Here is a 13,111-nt window from a genome sequence, read left to right as displayed (position 1 = left end):
AGAAAATTACCAAGTGTTTTACTTGAGGAATAACAAAAACAGAAGAAACAGAGTTGCTTTAATAGTGATGTGAGATGTAGCACAGGCTGTCAGGAGTTATAATGCACAGTCTGACCAAATAATGTCAATTAGACTTCAGGAAAAGACTATCAACATAACCATCATTCAAGTTTATACCCCAAATAGAGATGCTGATAAGAAAGAAATTGATCACACACCTCAATAAGATGATCATAATCATAGGTGAGAGGGATACTAAAGAAGGAAACAAAGCAGAACCAAGTATTGTTGCCAGATTTGGGCTAGGAGCATGAAATATAGGCAACCAAATAGATGATTGTATGTATGGACATCACTGGATAGCCAATACAGAAATCAAATAGATTGCATAATTGGAAGCAGAAGCTGGAGCAGCTCTAGTCTCTCTGCTAAAACAAGACCAGGAGCCAACTGTGATGAACTGTTAATATTGAAAATTAGATTAAAGCTGAAGAAAAACACCAGAACATTCATAGTGCCAAAACAGAATCTCAGACCCATTCCAAAAGAGTTTAAACACCATGGAAAGAACAGATTTGCATTCAAGTTCAAGAGAATGTAAACCAGAAGAACCATGGTTTGAAACTAGAGATTTTATCACGGAAGAATGCGCAAAGACTATTCCCGTAGCCCAAAGAAATGAAAGCCTTGATGGATGACTGAGGAATCTCTTAAAATGGCTAAAGATGAGAAGCAAAAGTAAAAAGTGACAATCAAAAGTCTATAGTTTTCCAGTTACTAGCATATAGAGATAGTCTATAATAACCAGTGAAAAGAAATAGAAGAGAACAACAACAAAAAGAAGAATGAGAGATCTATTCCATAAGACCAAAGAAATCAAAGAGAGATCCAAAGCACAGTTAGACATGCTGAAAGGTCAACATGGGCCAATTATGGAAGGAAGAGCTTACCTCTTCTCTGCCCCACCCTGGCATCAGGCACATGCCTGAAGTGTTCTTGCTTTCCACAAGGAAAGCTGAGAGCATAAACAGGAGGCGCATGGCAACTTCTTTGCACGTTGGTACAAGAAAGTTTGCCATGCACTCCCTGCATGCGGAAACTTCCTTGGACGTCAGTACACAGAAGTTTGCCATGCCAGACCTTAGATGCTTCCATGCTATGCAAAAGGGGAAGGTACACACCAAGGTGAAAATGAAGAAAACTTGTACCAACAGGCTACAATAATGATTTCAAAACATTAGTTCTCCCACTGGAGTAGCAATTTCCTTGTAAGTAACCAAAATAATTTTACAATTTTACAAACAGTAACAAAATGTTTTGGAAAAATTGTAACTAACTGGCCTCATTAAACTTCACAGCTGTTAAAGGCAGATCAGGGTTTTCCTAGGACATTTCGAGAGGCATGAGAATAAACCAATTGCAGAGCGTTGTCCTCCCTGATTGTAACCATTATAGTACTTTGAAAAACCCTGATCTGCCTTTAACAGCCGTGAAGTTTAACGAGGCCAGTTAGTTAATTATCTAGAATCTGGCTAGCTGTTATATTTATATTTAGATTACAGTGCCGTGCCGTTCTAACTTGTGTTTATATATATTACTCCAATGGGAGAATGTAAACAATTTTTCCAAAACATTTTGTCACTGTTTGTAAAACTGTAAAATTATTTTGGTTACTTACAAGGAAATTGCTACTCCAGTGGGAGAACTAATTCTTTGAAATCATTATTGTAGCCTGTTGGTACAAGTTTTCTTCATTTTCAGGCCTTAGATGCTGGCATGCAGTGGCTGCTGCGTAATCAGCCATGGAAATATAGTAACTCAACAGATAAATTAAAGAAAAGTTGGGAACCATACACGGAAGAACTATGCAGAAGAGATGAAAGGATGACAAATTCCTTCAAAGAATTTTTTTTAATGATAGGACATTTTGGAGGACATTAGTTCATAGAGTCCCCATCAGTTGGACGTGACTTGACAGCACTTACACACATGCATATTTTAGTTTGGATTTTAATGGTTTTAAGGATGTGTTTTCATAAAGTTTTGTTCTTATTCATTAGCCACCTTGAGGGCCCTGACTGGGTGAGAAGCTGGAATATAAATTGTGTAAATAAAGAATAAGTATTCCTTCAACAAAAAATAAGTATTGTGTGCAGGGCAGTGCTTCTGCTTCATACTGCCCAATCTAGCCTTTGTCCGCCCCTCTCCACCCCTGGGGGCACACTCACCTTGCTGCGCAGGAGGCCCCCGGTGGGCCGCTCTGGAGTGCTGTGTTCTGAAGAAGGCTTGGTCTTCTCCTTGTTATTGTTGGAATCGTTGTCCTTGATGATGTCATATTGTTTGCAAAAGAGCGCAATGACCGCTAGGATGTCACCAGAGAGGTGGGTGGGGGAGAAAAAGACAGCATCGCTTAACTACCTTGCCTGGCTAATTGTTACCTCCCCCCAATCATCTCTCTTCTCAGCCTCTTATCAGAGGATCCGCCATATTTGCGCCTGCCTGCAAACTTGGTGCCCTGTGCGCAAGAGGCTTCTAAACACCCGCTACGTGCTTTTTATAAAAAAACACAAGTTGTACTTCGAAATCAAAGTCATGCACAAAAACAGAAGTTCACCAAATTATACAGTATTTATTTTATATAAACTTCCAGTTTCTTCTACACCAAATATTAACCCTTTTAAACCCTTCACTTTCAGCACTTGATCATTAAGCATCAAAATGAAATTAAATCTTTAGCATCATTACTAATAAATGTCTCACTTTTCTCTATTAGATCTTAATTTAACAATTCTTAATCTTCAAAAACACTAGTCATCAATTTGTTGGGGGTTTTTCTTCTATTTTATCTAGACATTCTATCAAGGGTTTCCGGTGGTCCATGAACTTAAGTTCTTTACTTTAAGTAGCAAAGTTAACTTGGTCATTTCAGCCAATTCTAATACCTTGATTGCTTCAGCACCAGAAAAGCAGAAAAGTGAGTGATTGGATAGGCTGTGGCCCACTACAGTTAGGGTTGCCAACTCTGGCTTGAGAAATTCCTGAAGATCTGGGGGTGATAGCTGGGGAGTGTTGAGTTTGGGGGAGGGAAGGGAGCTTGGGATGTTATCCAAGATAGTCCCTTCTCTCCCGGTCTCCCAAGCTGCCACTCCCTTTGGGGAAGTTCATCTCTATAGTGTGGAGAACAGCTGTCCAGCTAACTCACCTGCCCACATGAGCAGCACCACCACAATGATGATAATCTCCCCTGTCTGCAACTGGCGTTCTTTGTCCAACCCCTCCACAGTGATGTCTCCTGTATGGATGCAAAGACACATGGCTGAGATGGAGCTAAGACTCGCTGAAGTTCACTTGTGAAACTTATTTACCATTCTGGTGCTCAGTTCTGAAGCTTGGAGGGGGACGGGGCACAAAATATTCACACACTTGGAAAAACAGCACCCCTCCCTCCCTCCCTCCCTTGTACTGACTAGCTGTCAAGGTCACTATCATCAACTGACCGGTATAGATTCTCCAGAATTTAAGGCACAGATCGTTCATGTCGCCTGTTACCTGATCCATGCCAAGAATCGAACCTGTGACCTTCTGCATGCCAAACAGATTCTCTGCCTCTGAGCCATGGTCCCTCCCTCATCTCCACCCTCTCCGTCATCTTGCTTGATTGCTGCCAGGTCATGATAGACCTGGCCCCAGGAGGAGGCAGTTCAAGATTTTATTCCCTATCAGGATGGGTCCAGGGATTAATAGGAGATATGCCATAGAGCAGTGGTTCTCAACCTTCCTAATGCCGGGACCCTTTAATACAGTTCCTCATGTTGTGGTGACCCCCAACCCTAACATTTATCCATTTTACAGATGGAGAACACTGATGCAGAGAGTCTTAGGTGACCCCTGAGAAAGGGTCGTTCGACCCCACAAAGGGGTCCCGACCTACAGGTTGAGAACCACTGCCATAGAGTGAGACGGATGTATTTACAGATACTGATCCACCACACTGAGAACCGCCTCAGAAGTCAAACTTACTGCATGCTCAAAGTAGGTCTCCAAAGAACAGCAGCCAGGTTGGGGAGGAGACAAAGGGGAAGGGGACAGAATCTTTTTTTTTCTGCTCTGCCTACCCTGGTTGGAGCTGTTAGATGGGAGGCGATCGCTCTGCTTCAGGGTGCGGAAATGGACTCTCTTGCTGGCTTGGCTTTCTCCATAGAGACCGACACTCTGTACTTGTATGATGTAGTCTGCATCCTCCGCCAGGTCCCACAGCACACAGGCCCGGTTCGTGGTGTTCACCTCTCGGATGAATCTTTGCATCTGTCCGTCTTGCCGCTGCCAGAACCAGGGAGGTGATCAGAGGGGCCAGCCAGGCTAGGGGCAAGCCACTCTCCATATGGAGAAAAGGAGCCACTCCTAGCCTTCCACCGGAGGCCTGGTTTGGGGGGATTTCTCCCAGGGATTTCAGGGTCCTGCCATGGAGAAATAGGGAGCCCAGAGAGGTAGGGGCCTAAAGGGCCAATGCTGTGCAAGCCAAAGACCAGTGACGCTCGTCTCAGACTTACCTGCTGTAAGATGGCATAGCCGATAATGACATCTCCCTCGGGGACATCCCAGGAGACAGTTGCTGAATTTGCTTTGAGCTGTGTGACAGTTACATTGACGGGGGGAGGAGGTCTATCTGCAACCAAGAAGAAAAGGCAGAGGAGGTCAGGGCAGGGAATGGAAAATTTTCAGGTACTTAGTAGGCACTCCAGATTTGACAAGACTTGAGATATGTCCCTCAATTCAAACTACACCAAGCAGTGGCGGGGCTACCAGGGGATTGGGGTGGTGCGCCATGCACCAGGCGCACGGCTTTGGGTCACGTGGGGGGCAGAAAATTCCCCCTACCCCTCCCTCTTCCCCCCTCATTGGTCAGCCCCTCAACTCACCCCCCCCCCCACGATGCCACAACACACACTTACTTTAACAAATGGAGCAGGCTAGAAAGGAGGCCTGCCTGTGTTCCCTTTCAGGCTGCAAACAGCCTGGTGGGAACTACATTCCCCAGGAGACTCTGGGAAATGTAGTTCCCACCAGGTCGACTGCAGCCCTGGAAAGGGCTGAAACAGGCTCTCTTCTCCAACTGCACTGCTCCTTTGCTTTAAAGAAACAGATCTTCTTGATGAGGGGGCCAAAAAGCCAGAGTGTGCACCGGATGCACTCTGGCCTAGCTACGTCTCTGATACCAAGTCTTGAGAATTGCCGATTCACAGTCTTGCCGCTGGAGCAAACCTCCAACTTGTGCCAATTGCTTGGCTTGGATCATGCACTCTGCCTTGCACTCAGAGGAGATGCGCAGTCAGGGCAAAAGCTGAACTCTGCCCGTTGAAGCAGAATGGAGCGTGTCCTCCTTGCTGCCTTTCAGGAACTGGTGATGCTCACCGTGCACGGGTGAGCACTTCATGGCCTTCCAAACCTGATAGGACTGAAGTATTATTCGTTTTCCTGCCCAGTGGATGAAGGGGAGTCTGGAGTTTGGATTGAATTTGAGCCTATGACACCAACCTGCTTCTCTCCGCCCCCTCTCTCTGCCATCTGGCTAGGGGAGATACACATGTAAATTGTGGACCTTCTCTTTATTATTATTATTACTATTGTTATTAATGCTGCTACTTGCACTGATAATAATAGCTTCATTTATAGTCTTATTTATTTGTTTGATTGATTGGTTTGTATCCCACAATTTCCTGATGAGATCAGGCTCAGGGCTGCTAACCGTGCAGTTATATAAAATTATATAAAACTGTAAAACCTACTCATATATTTGTATTAAATATTTTTTTAAAAACCTAAGCAACAAGGAATGGGGCACTAATCAATAAATTCCCTCTTTACACTGTTGTAACCCACCTAAAGGGGAAATCATCCTTCTGTGGGTGAAATTTTCTCAGAGACAATGCCATCATCGGGAGATGTATAACTCTAATAGGGTCCAGCAAGGGAGGGCAATTGATGTAAGACCATCTCAACCTTAGGCCTGGCAGAACATCTCTGTCTTACAGGCAGAACATCTCTGTCTTACAGGCAGAACTGAGGTAAATCCTACAGGGCTCTGGTCTCATTTGACAGAGTTAAGAACATAAGAACTAGCCTGCTGGATCAGACCAGAGTCCACCTAGTCCAGCACTCTGCTACTCGCAGTGGCCCACCAGGTGCCTTTGGGAGCTCACGTGCAGGATGTGAAAGCAATGGCCTTCTGCTGCTGCTGTTCCTGAGCACCTGGTCTGCTAAGGCCTTTGCAATCTCAGATCAAGGAGGTCAAGGAGGATCAAGTTCCACCAGGCTAGGCCCAAAAATTCCTGGCTCTGGTCAAGCACAGCTAGATCAGGGGTGAAGCCAGCAGGGGCTGATGGGAATTGTAGTCTATGACTATCTGAAGTGCCAGAGTTGGACACCCCTGAGCTAGATGTTTTTTGGGTCAGAGATTACCAATATGCTGTTTCCAGTAGAGCACAACAGTCTTTGGGGAGTGTTCATTGGGTGGTGCTGAAACTCAAGGGAGATTACCACAATTTTAAACACTGCAGCAAAAATAGTGTAATACAAAACTAACAGTGCAATAGCCAAGGTGATCTCTCCCCCCTCCCCAATTATTGTATGTTACTTGAGTCTCGATTGATGTGGAAGGTGAAGGAATTGATTAATTCTTAATGCAATTGCTCCCTTCTGTTGTGGGGATGCCAAACTGAGTTTTCAGCGTAGCTCTCAGAGTGGAATTAGGTCAGAAATCCCTGGAGGCCCTTGCGTGGCAAAATGACTTTTCACTATACTGTAAGATGCGTGTGTCTAAAGATGGGTTTATAAGCCTTATTAGAAAAGATCAATTTGTGTCCTCTTGGGGGGGGGGGGGAAGGTTACTGTAAATAGATTGCAGATGTTGGGTTTTAATCTCAGAAAAGCGTACAAGATGAATGAAATCAAATCAATGGTGACATCTCTTGCTCCAGCATTAAACAGGAGTGGTTTTGGTGAGTTTGCTCAGTTGCCATTTATGGCTTGATCTCCTCTAATTCCATTCCACAATATGTCTTGAATTTAACAGCACATCAATACAGGAACATAAGAACAAGCCTGCTGGATCAGACTAGAGTCCATCTAGTCCAGCACTCTGCTACTCACAGTGGCCCACCAGATGCCTTTGGGAGCTCACGTGCAGGATGTGAAAGCAATGGCCTTCTGCTGCTGCTCCCGAGCACCTGGTCTGCTAAGGCCTTTGCAATCTCAGATCAAGGAGGATCAAGATTGGTAGCCATACCAAGAAGAGCATTCGTGTTAGCTAGGCTGAACATGTTTCCATCTAGGGTCACCAAATGGCATTTTTGCAGGCATTCCTTAATCAGATAAAAGTTGTGAATGTGGGAATGGCCATACAGAGACTCTACAACACAGTTTGTTGCTCTGCTGTTGGGGTGATCTGAGGCAGAAATATTTAGGGCAACATTTCTCTTATAAATCCCATCTTTCCTCACAAATCTTAATTCAGTGGCTATTATCTGACAAAGATAATAAAAACACATTATTTAGTAGCTACATTTTTGTGAGTGGTAATCAATTGCAAAAGGGGTTAATTTTGGGGATTATATTAGCGTGATGCTCCTTGTGGCCTTTTGACTATTTAAGCAACATCAATATTTAAGTAAGTAAGTGAGAGTCTAATAAGCTGCTTGAATTTTTCAGACATTCATAGTGCATTCCTAAGCACAGTTACACTCTTCTAGCTCCACTGAAGTCAATGGACATAGAAAAGTATAGCTCTTTATAGGACTGTACTGTTGAGGTACAATTCTGTTCCCTTTATAGAAAAGTGAGGCATAAAAACCAACTCCTCAAGAAATTCAAAATGACATGTATGGATCTCTCCTCCATTTTATCAGTACAACAGTCCTGCAAGGCAAGTTAGGTTAAAATAGAGTGACTGGAGCACGGTCACTTACAGCACCATCTAAGCAGATCTGTGCAGAATCCTACTTAGATTTTTCAATTGTTTACTCCTAGGGAAGTGGTAAGGAGAAGAAGAAGAAGAAGAAGAAGAAGAAGAAGAAGAAGAAGAAGAAGAAGAAGAAGAAGAAGAAGAAGAAGAAGAAGAAGAAGAAGAAGAAGAAGAAGAAGAAGAAGAAGAAGAAGAAGAAGAAGAAGAAGAAGAAGAAGAAGAAGAAGAAGAAGAAGAAGAAGAAGAAGAAGAAGAAGAAGAGTTTGAATTTATACCCCACCTTTCTCTCCTGTAAAGAATGTAGGAGTGCAGAAACACATCTGGTTCACCAAGCCTCTGCCACTCGAATGGAGGAGTGGGGAATCAAACCTGGTTCTCCAGATTAGAATCCACCTGCTCCTAACCACTACACCATGATGGCTCTATTAGTGAGTTTCATGACTGAGTGGGATTTTGAACCCAGGCCTCCTTAATCACTAGTCCAATTGTCTAACCGTCACAATACACCGGCTCTGAAACACCTTTGACGCATAGTTCTAGCAGCTGGAAGCACAAATATACGTGAGACAGGCTCATCAATTGTTTCAGACCAGCAAGGGTCACAGAAGTACAGGCTGCTTTACCATGACCGAAGCGGAAGACTCAGATTATGGATGCCATTAAAGATGGCAGATTTTTTTCTAGTAAATTTCAACGTCTTTTAAAAAATAATTGGATGGCAATAGGGGTAGAGAAATAGAACTGCACACTGCATGCAAACTTCTTAGAACAAGGACACGTGAGGCTGCCTTTTACTGAATCAGGAGGACCTTTGACCCTACCTGGCACTGGCAAGGTCAGATGAAAATCTTCCCTATCATCTCCTACCTGAGTCTTTGTTAAACTTGAGGTGGCAGAGATTGGACATGGGACCTTCTGCTCCATCTGCAGGCAAAACAGATGCTGTACCATTGAACCAAAGACCCTCCCCTGGGGCTGTTCTGAAGCACAACACCATCTCCTAAATGCAACTGCAGAATGTGGAATGTGCATTTCCAATACCCTCCTGGAAATTTTTCCATTTTACCTCAGTTGGAGCCCATTGGATGCAAGGGGTGGTGTGGTGGGTTTGGGATAGGAACCTGGGAACCTGGACATGGGGTGGAAACGATCTCCTATGCCCAGTGGTGGGATCCAAAAAATTTAGTAACAGGTTCCCTCACCAGCCCCCCTCAGCAAAGGGGGCAGAGGCGTACCTAGGCAAACCTGAGACCTGGGCAAAACCTGAGTTGGATGCCCCCCCCATGGGCAGCCACCCCACCACGACCCCCCAAATTTTTTTTGCACCAGGTCATTTCTAAATCATCATCACATTATAGAAAATGCCCCAACTCACAAATCTGAACACAGCAATGGTGAAACACACAGGTTCTTTGATAGAGACTGGTGAGATAAAAGGTACGAAAGGCTGAGAATCAATGAATTGCAGAACCTGAAAGGGATTAACCCAGTTCAGGGAGCTACATTATTAGTCGCAATTGCTATATGGAACCTTCACGTTCAAAGGCAGTATGCCTCTCAGGGAGGCAAGGGCATGGAGATGGAAAAGCGGACCCAATTAGTAACCCTCTCTCGGCACACACAAATAATTAGTAACCCACTCTCGGGAACTGGTGAGAACCTGCTGGATCCCACCTCTGCCTATGCCAAATGGTTAGGGGTTGCTACACTGGAAAGTGGGAATAGTGACACGGAACAAGAGCATCTTGGCTGCACATTAGTACTACAAAGGATTCCCTCGGGATGCTCACTGTGACAGCACATGTTGTCTCTGGGGTACAACTGCATCTTTCAGGACCATCATCGATATGTCTGAATTTTAATTGTGTCCCTCTTCTGCTTGGTACTGGGCCAATCTGCAAAGAGAAGGGATGTTTGCCTGCCCTTTTATGCAAATGGGAACAAGTCGGGGAGCTCCTGAGGATAGTTTGGAACGGTTTGTGGTATGTGGAGGCGGGACTGCACATAAGTCGCCCGAAAACAAGAGTATGGAGAGACCTCTGAATATTTTATCAGCATCTGTTAAAAAGACAAACGACCAGTGATTTCACCCACTACAGAAACTGCCAAGGCATAGAATCAAAGCTTCTGGAAGCAAAATACTCATGCTTGTAAAAAGGAGTGGCTACCAAGGGAAATAAATGGTGGGGATTCATTCTTTGAGGCAGGGGCAGCATCAGTCTGGGAATCTTGAGCCAGTTACGCGGCTGTTCTAGGTAGTCTTGAGATGTCTCCTCCAGTTATGATAAGCAAGATTGATGCATGTGGACTGTTACTCAGGGGTTTGAAGGGAGCTATTGGGACAGGAGAGATAAAGAGGCCATGCTGGGCTTTGAAAGTCTTGATGAGGAATCTGTGCTAGATCTGGACATTTGGAGCTGCCTTACGGTGAGTCACACCATAGACAGGGCAAGGTCAGTATTGTCTACTGTGGCTGGCAGCTGCTCTCCAGTTCTTCAAGCAGAGGAATTTTCCCATCACCTACCACCCGATCCTTAAATCCAAATCCTTAATTTTTGTTCTGGGTACTTGTGGTGATACCTAACTGTATAACCAGAAGACACGGCAATTTAGTCTACAAGAAGGTGTATATATGTGCAGAAGTCAGACGCTTACGAAACACAACAGGCTGTTCCAGCAACAACTACATTTTGCTGGGGTTTGCATCATATTTACGAAGGAGTTTGGCACAACAGGCTAGGTGTTGCCAGTGCCTTTGCAGGGACTCCAGGTCCCCAGTGGGATGATCCAGGTGGCCACGTTCAAGTTTTGCTCTTCAGAATAAAACGAAGAGGCTTGGAATTCTCAGCTGAGCATGACAGAATAGCTGTTGGCTTAATACTGTGGAGCTCCTCTCCCCCAATATAATACTATTTTCTGTACAAAACATTGAGATGTGCTACTCTGAAGCAGGGCAGTTTCCACAGAGAGCCGCCCTGGGCAGGTCCTGTCCCTGTTTCAGCACCAGCCTTTTAATCACTGTTTTGGGGTGCTGTCTGGAAGCCCCCTGGCTCCCTGCTTATGAGGTATTAGCTCCCTAGAGATCCTAGTGTGGACATCAGGAAGTGAGCAGCCAGGCACTGTCCTTTCTGGCCCAGTTCCTTGCAAATCTGACAAGCTGCAAGTGCCGGTGGATCACCCAAAAGGGCAGAAGGGAGGCAACTGACTCCCTGACCTCCTGCCAGCCGAAGACGTTTCCTCCCGGGAACTGGAAGCCTGCCTGCCTGTGCACTCCCGGGTGCCCTGCAGGGCGTGAAGCTCCTGCGTGTCCCCGGCTGTGGCTGTAGCTGTGGGAAGATGTTCCACACTCAAGGGGAGGCTGTGGGAAGATGTTCCACACTCAAGAACTGGCAGCGGTCTTCTCTTGAGTCAGGCTTTTACGTTAATGAAATTGGCTGGGATGTTCACTCCTGCCGCTGGGAACAGAAAGGCAGGGAAGGTTTCTGCAGGGGAGGGGGAGTTTGGGGTAAGCCAAGGCTCCTGCTCACCCTGACTGGGGGGGGGGGGGGTTTGCTGGGTGGCTCCTGTAGTCCCAGTGACGCAGCCCCCGTTCTCACCTGCTCTGTGGCCCGGGCCAACCCGGCAGCCCCCACCCGCGCCCCCTCCTGCCTGCCCTTCTCCCCCTGCACCAATGGGTGGCTGGTCTCGGCCCGGCGGCTGGAGAGGGCAGCCGCTCCCAGCCGAGAGCCCCGTGGCCGCCGCCTGCCCTGCTGCGCCCGGGCTGGGGTCGGGGGGAGGCCGCGCGCGATCCCGAGCCGCGACTTACTTGCGCGCACGAGGCACAGGTCGCAGCTGACCAGCACCAGGACGGCGGCCGGGTTGAGGTACGCGGGCATCGGAGCCATGGCCGCGGCCAGACGCAGCTGCTCATCGAGCCGGGCGAGGCTTCGGGGGCTCTCAAGGCAAGGGGCGCGCTGGGCCGGGGGTGAGCGCCGCGCTCCCCTCGCCCGGAGAGGTGTCGCCGCCGGCGCCGGCGCCGCCGCCTCCGCTTCCTCGCCGTTCCTCCATCCAGGCGGGCAGCAGCCCCCGACGGCCCCGCGCCCGGACGGCCCAGCCCAGCCCAGCCGCTGCAGCCTGCAGAGCTCCCTGACCCCGGCCCGCTGGAAGGACTGGCCCGGCTGGCAGCGGCGGCAGCAGCAGCAGCGGCGCGTCCCGCAGCGCCAACCACGCCGGGGCCGCCGAGCCCCGCCCCGCCTGGCCACCGCCAAGCGGCCCGCCTCCTCCGGGTCCCCTCCCAGCCAAGGGCAGCCTCACCGATCCCCGACCCCGAGCAAAGAGGTTGGAATGGTCACGGCTCTGGGGGAAAGGAGCTGCCCCAGGACCAGCACGCGACGTCCCTTCCCGCGTGGGACTGAGCTGCCACCAGGGCGTGGGGGGGTGCACTGCAAGGGGCCACGTTCAACAGTCTGCTGCTTTCGTCGAAGGGTTTCCCGGCCTGCATCAGCGGGCTGTTGTGGGTCTTCCGGGCTCTGTGGCTGCGGTCTGGTAGGTCTCCCTCCTAACGTTTCGCTCGCATCTATGGTTGGCATCTTCAGGGGCATCCCAGGTAAGATGTGCAGGGAGGCAGATCTTTCCACGACATGCCTCTGAAAGTGCCGCCATAGACGTGGGTGATACATTAGGAGCTAAAACTACCAGACCGCAGCTACACAGCTCAGAAAACTCACAACAGCCAGGCTGCAGTGCTGACCCCAAGTCACACGTGGGACGGAGGGCCAGTCGGTGCTTCCAGTTCACCTTCCAAACAGTGCTTTCTCTCTCAGTCCTATGACCCGTTCCCCCTCCCTGCTCAGAGTAACCCTGCACTGCCCAGTGGGCTCAGGGACAGGGGCAACACCTCTGCAGGCTACCCCTGCGAAGTTGTGCTACCACTCGTTTTTGTAGCTGTTCAAAGAAGTTAACATACACTATGCTACTTGCAGGAGTAGGCTCAGGGTTGGGGCGGTGTACAGTTTAGTTTGGCCGCCACTAGCTCAGTGCTCATCAGATAAGCAGTAGATAATTGACACCCACCTTACCTTACTAGAGAGAAGGGTGGATTCTTCTGAGGCACATTTTTTTATTCCTGGTCTTCTCTTGGTTTCCTTTCAAGGGTCACCTCACCTCAAAAAA

At 47.8% G+C, this 13,111-nt stretch overlaps 1 protein-coding gene across 1 annotated transcript; it reads right to left on the bottom strand.

The window, feature by feature from the left end:
* Positions 1 to 325: 325 nt before the first annotated feature.
* FNDC4 (fibronectin type III domain containing 4) lies at positions 326 to 11,973 on the bottom strand. Its single transcript, XM_048515570.1, has 6 exons — positions 11,766 to 11,973; positions 4,551 to 4,666; positions 4,116 to 4,320; positions 3,203 to 3,292; positions 2,229 to 2,362; positions 326 to 719 (listed from the first exon to the last, which is right to left on the bottom strand). Exons 1-6 carry the CDS (start codon positions 11,842 to 11,844, stop codon positions 711 to 713), a joined length of 633 nt encoding a protein of 210 aa, XP_048371527.1. The 5' UTR covers positions 11,845 to 11,973; the 3' UTR covers positions 326 to 710.
* Between the last annotated feature and the right edge of the window lie 1,138 nt (positions 11,974 to 13,111).

The sequence above is a fragment of the Sphaerodactylus townsendi genome, linkage group LG01 (genome assembly GCF_021028975.2).
Source record: "Sphaerodactylus townsendi isolate TG3544 linkage group LG01, MPM_Stown_v2.3, whole genome shotgun sequence".
Classification (NCBI taxonomy): Eukaryota; Metazoa; Chordata; class Lepidosauria; order Squamata; family Sphaerodactylidae; genus Sphaerodactylus; species Sphaerodactylus townsendi.
This window is presented reverse-complemented; position numbering and strand designations above follow the sequence as displayed.

Excerpts from the sequence above, each read along its gene's own strand:
- FNDC4 (XM_048515570.1), bottom strand. The coding sequence starts at position 11,844 with ATGGCTCCGATGCCCGCGTACCTCAACCCGGCCGCCGTCCTGGTGCTG. Across the intron at positions 4,667-11,765 it reads CCTGTGCCTCGTGCGCGCAA|ATAGACCTCCTCCCCCCGTC; the intron begins GTAAGTCGCGGC and ends TCTTGGTTGCAG. Across the intron at positions 4,321-4,550 it reads GCTATGCCATCTTACAGCAG|CGGCAAGACGGACAGATGCA; the intron begins GTAAGTCTGAGA and ends TGGTTCTGGCAG.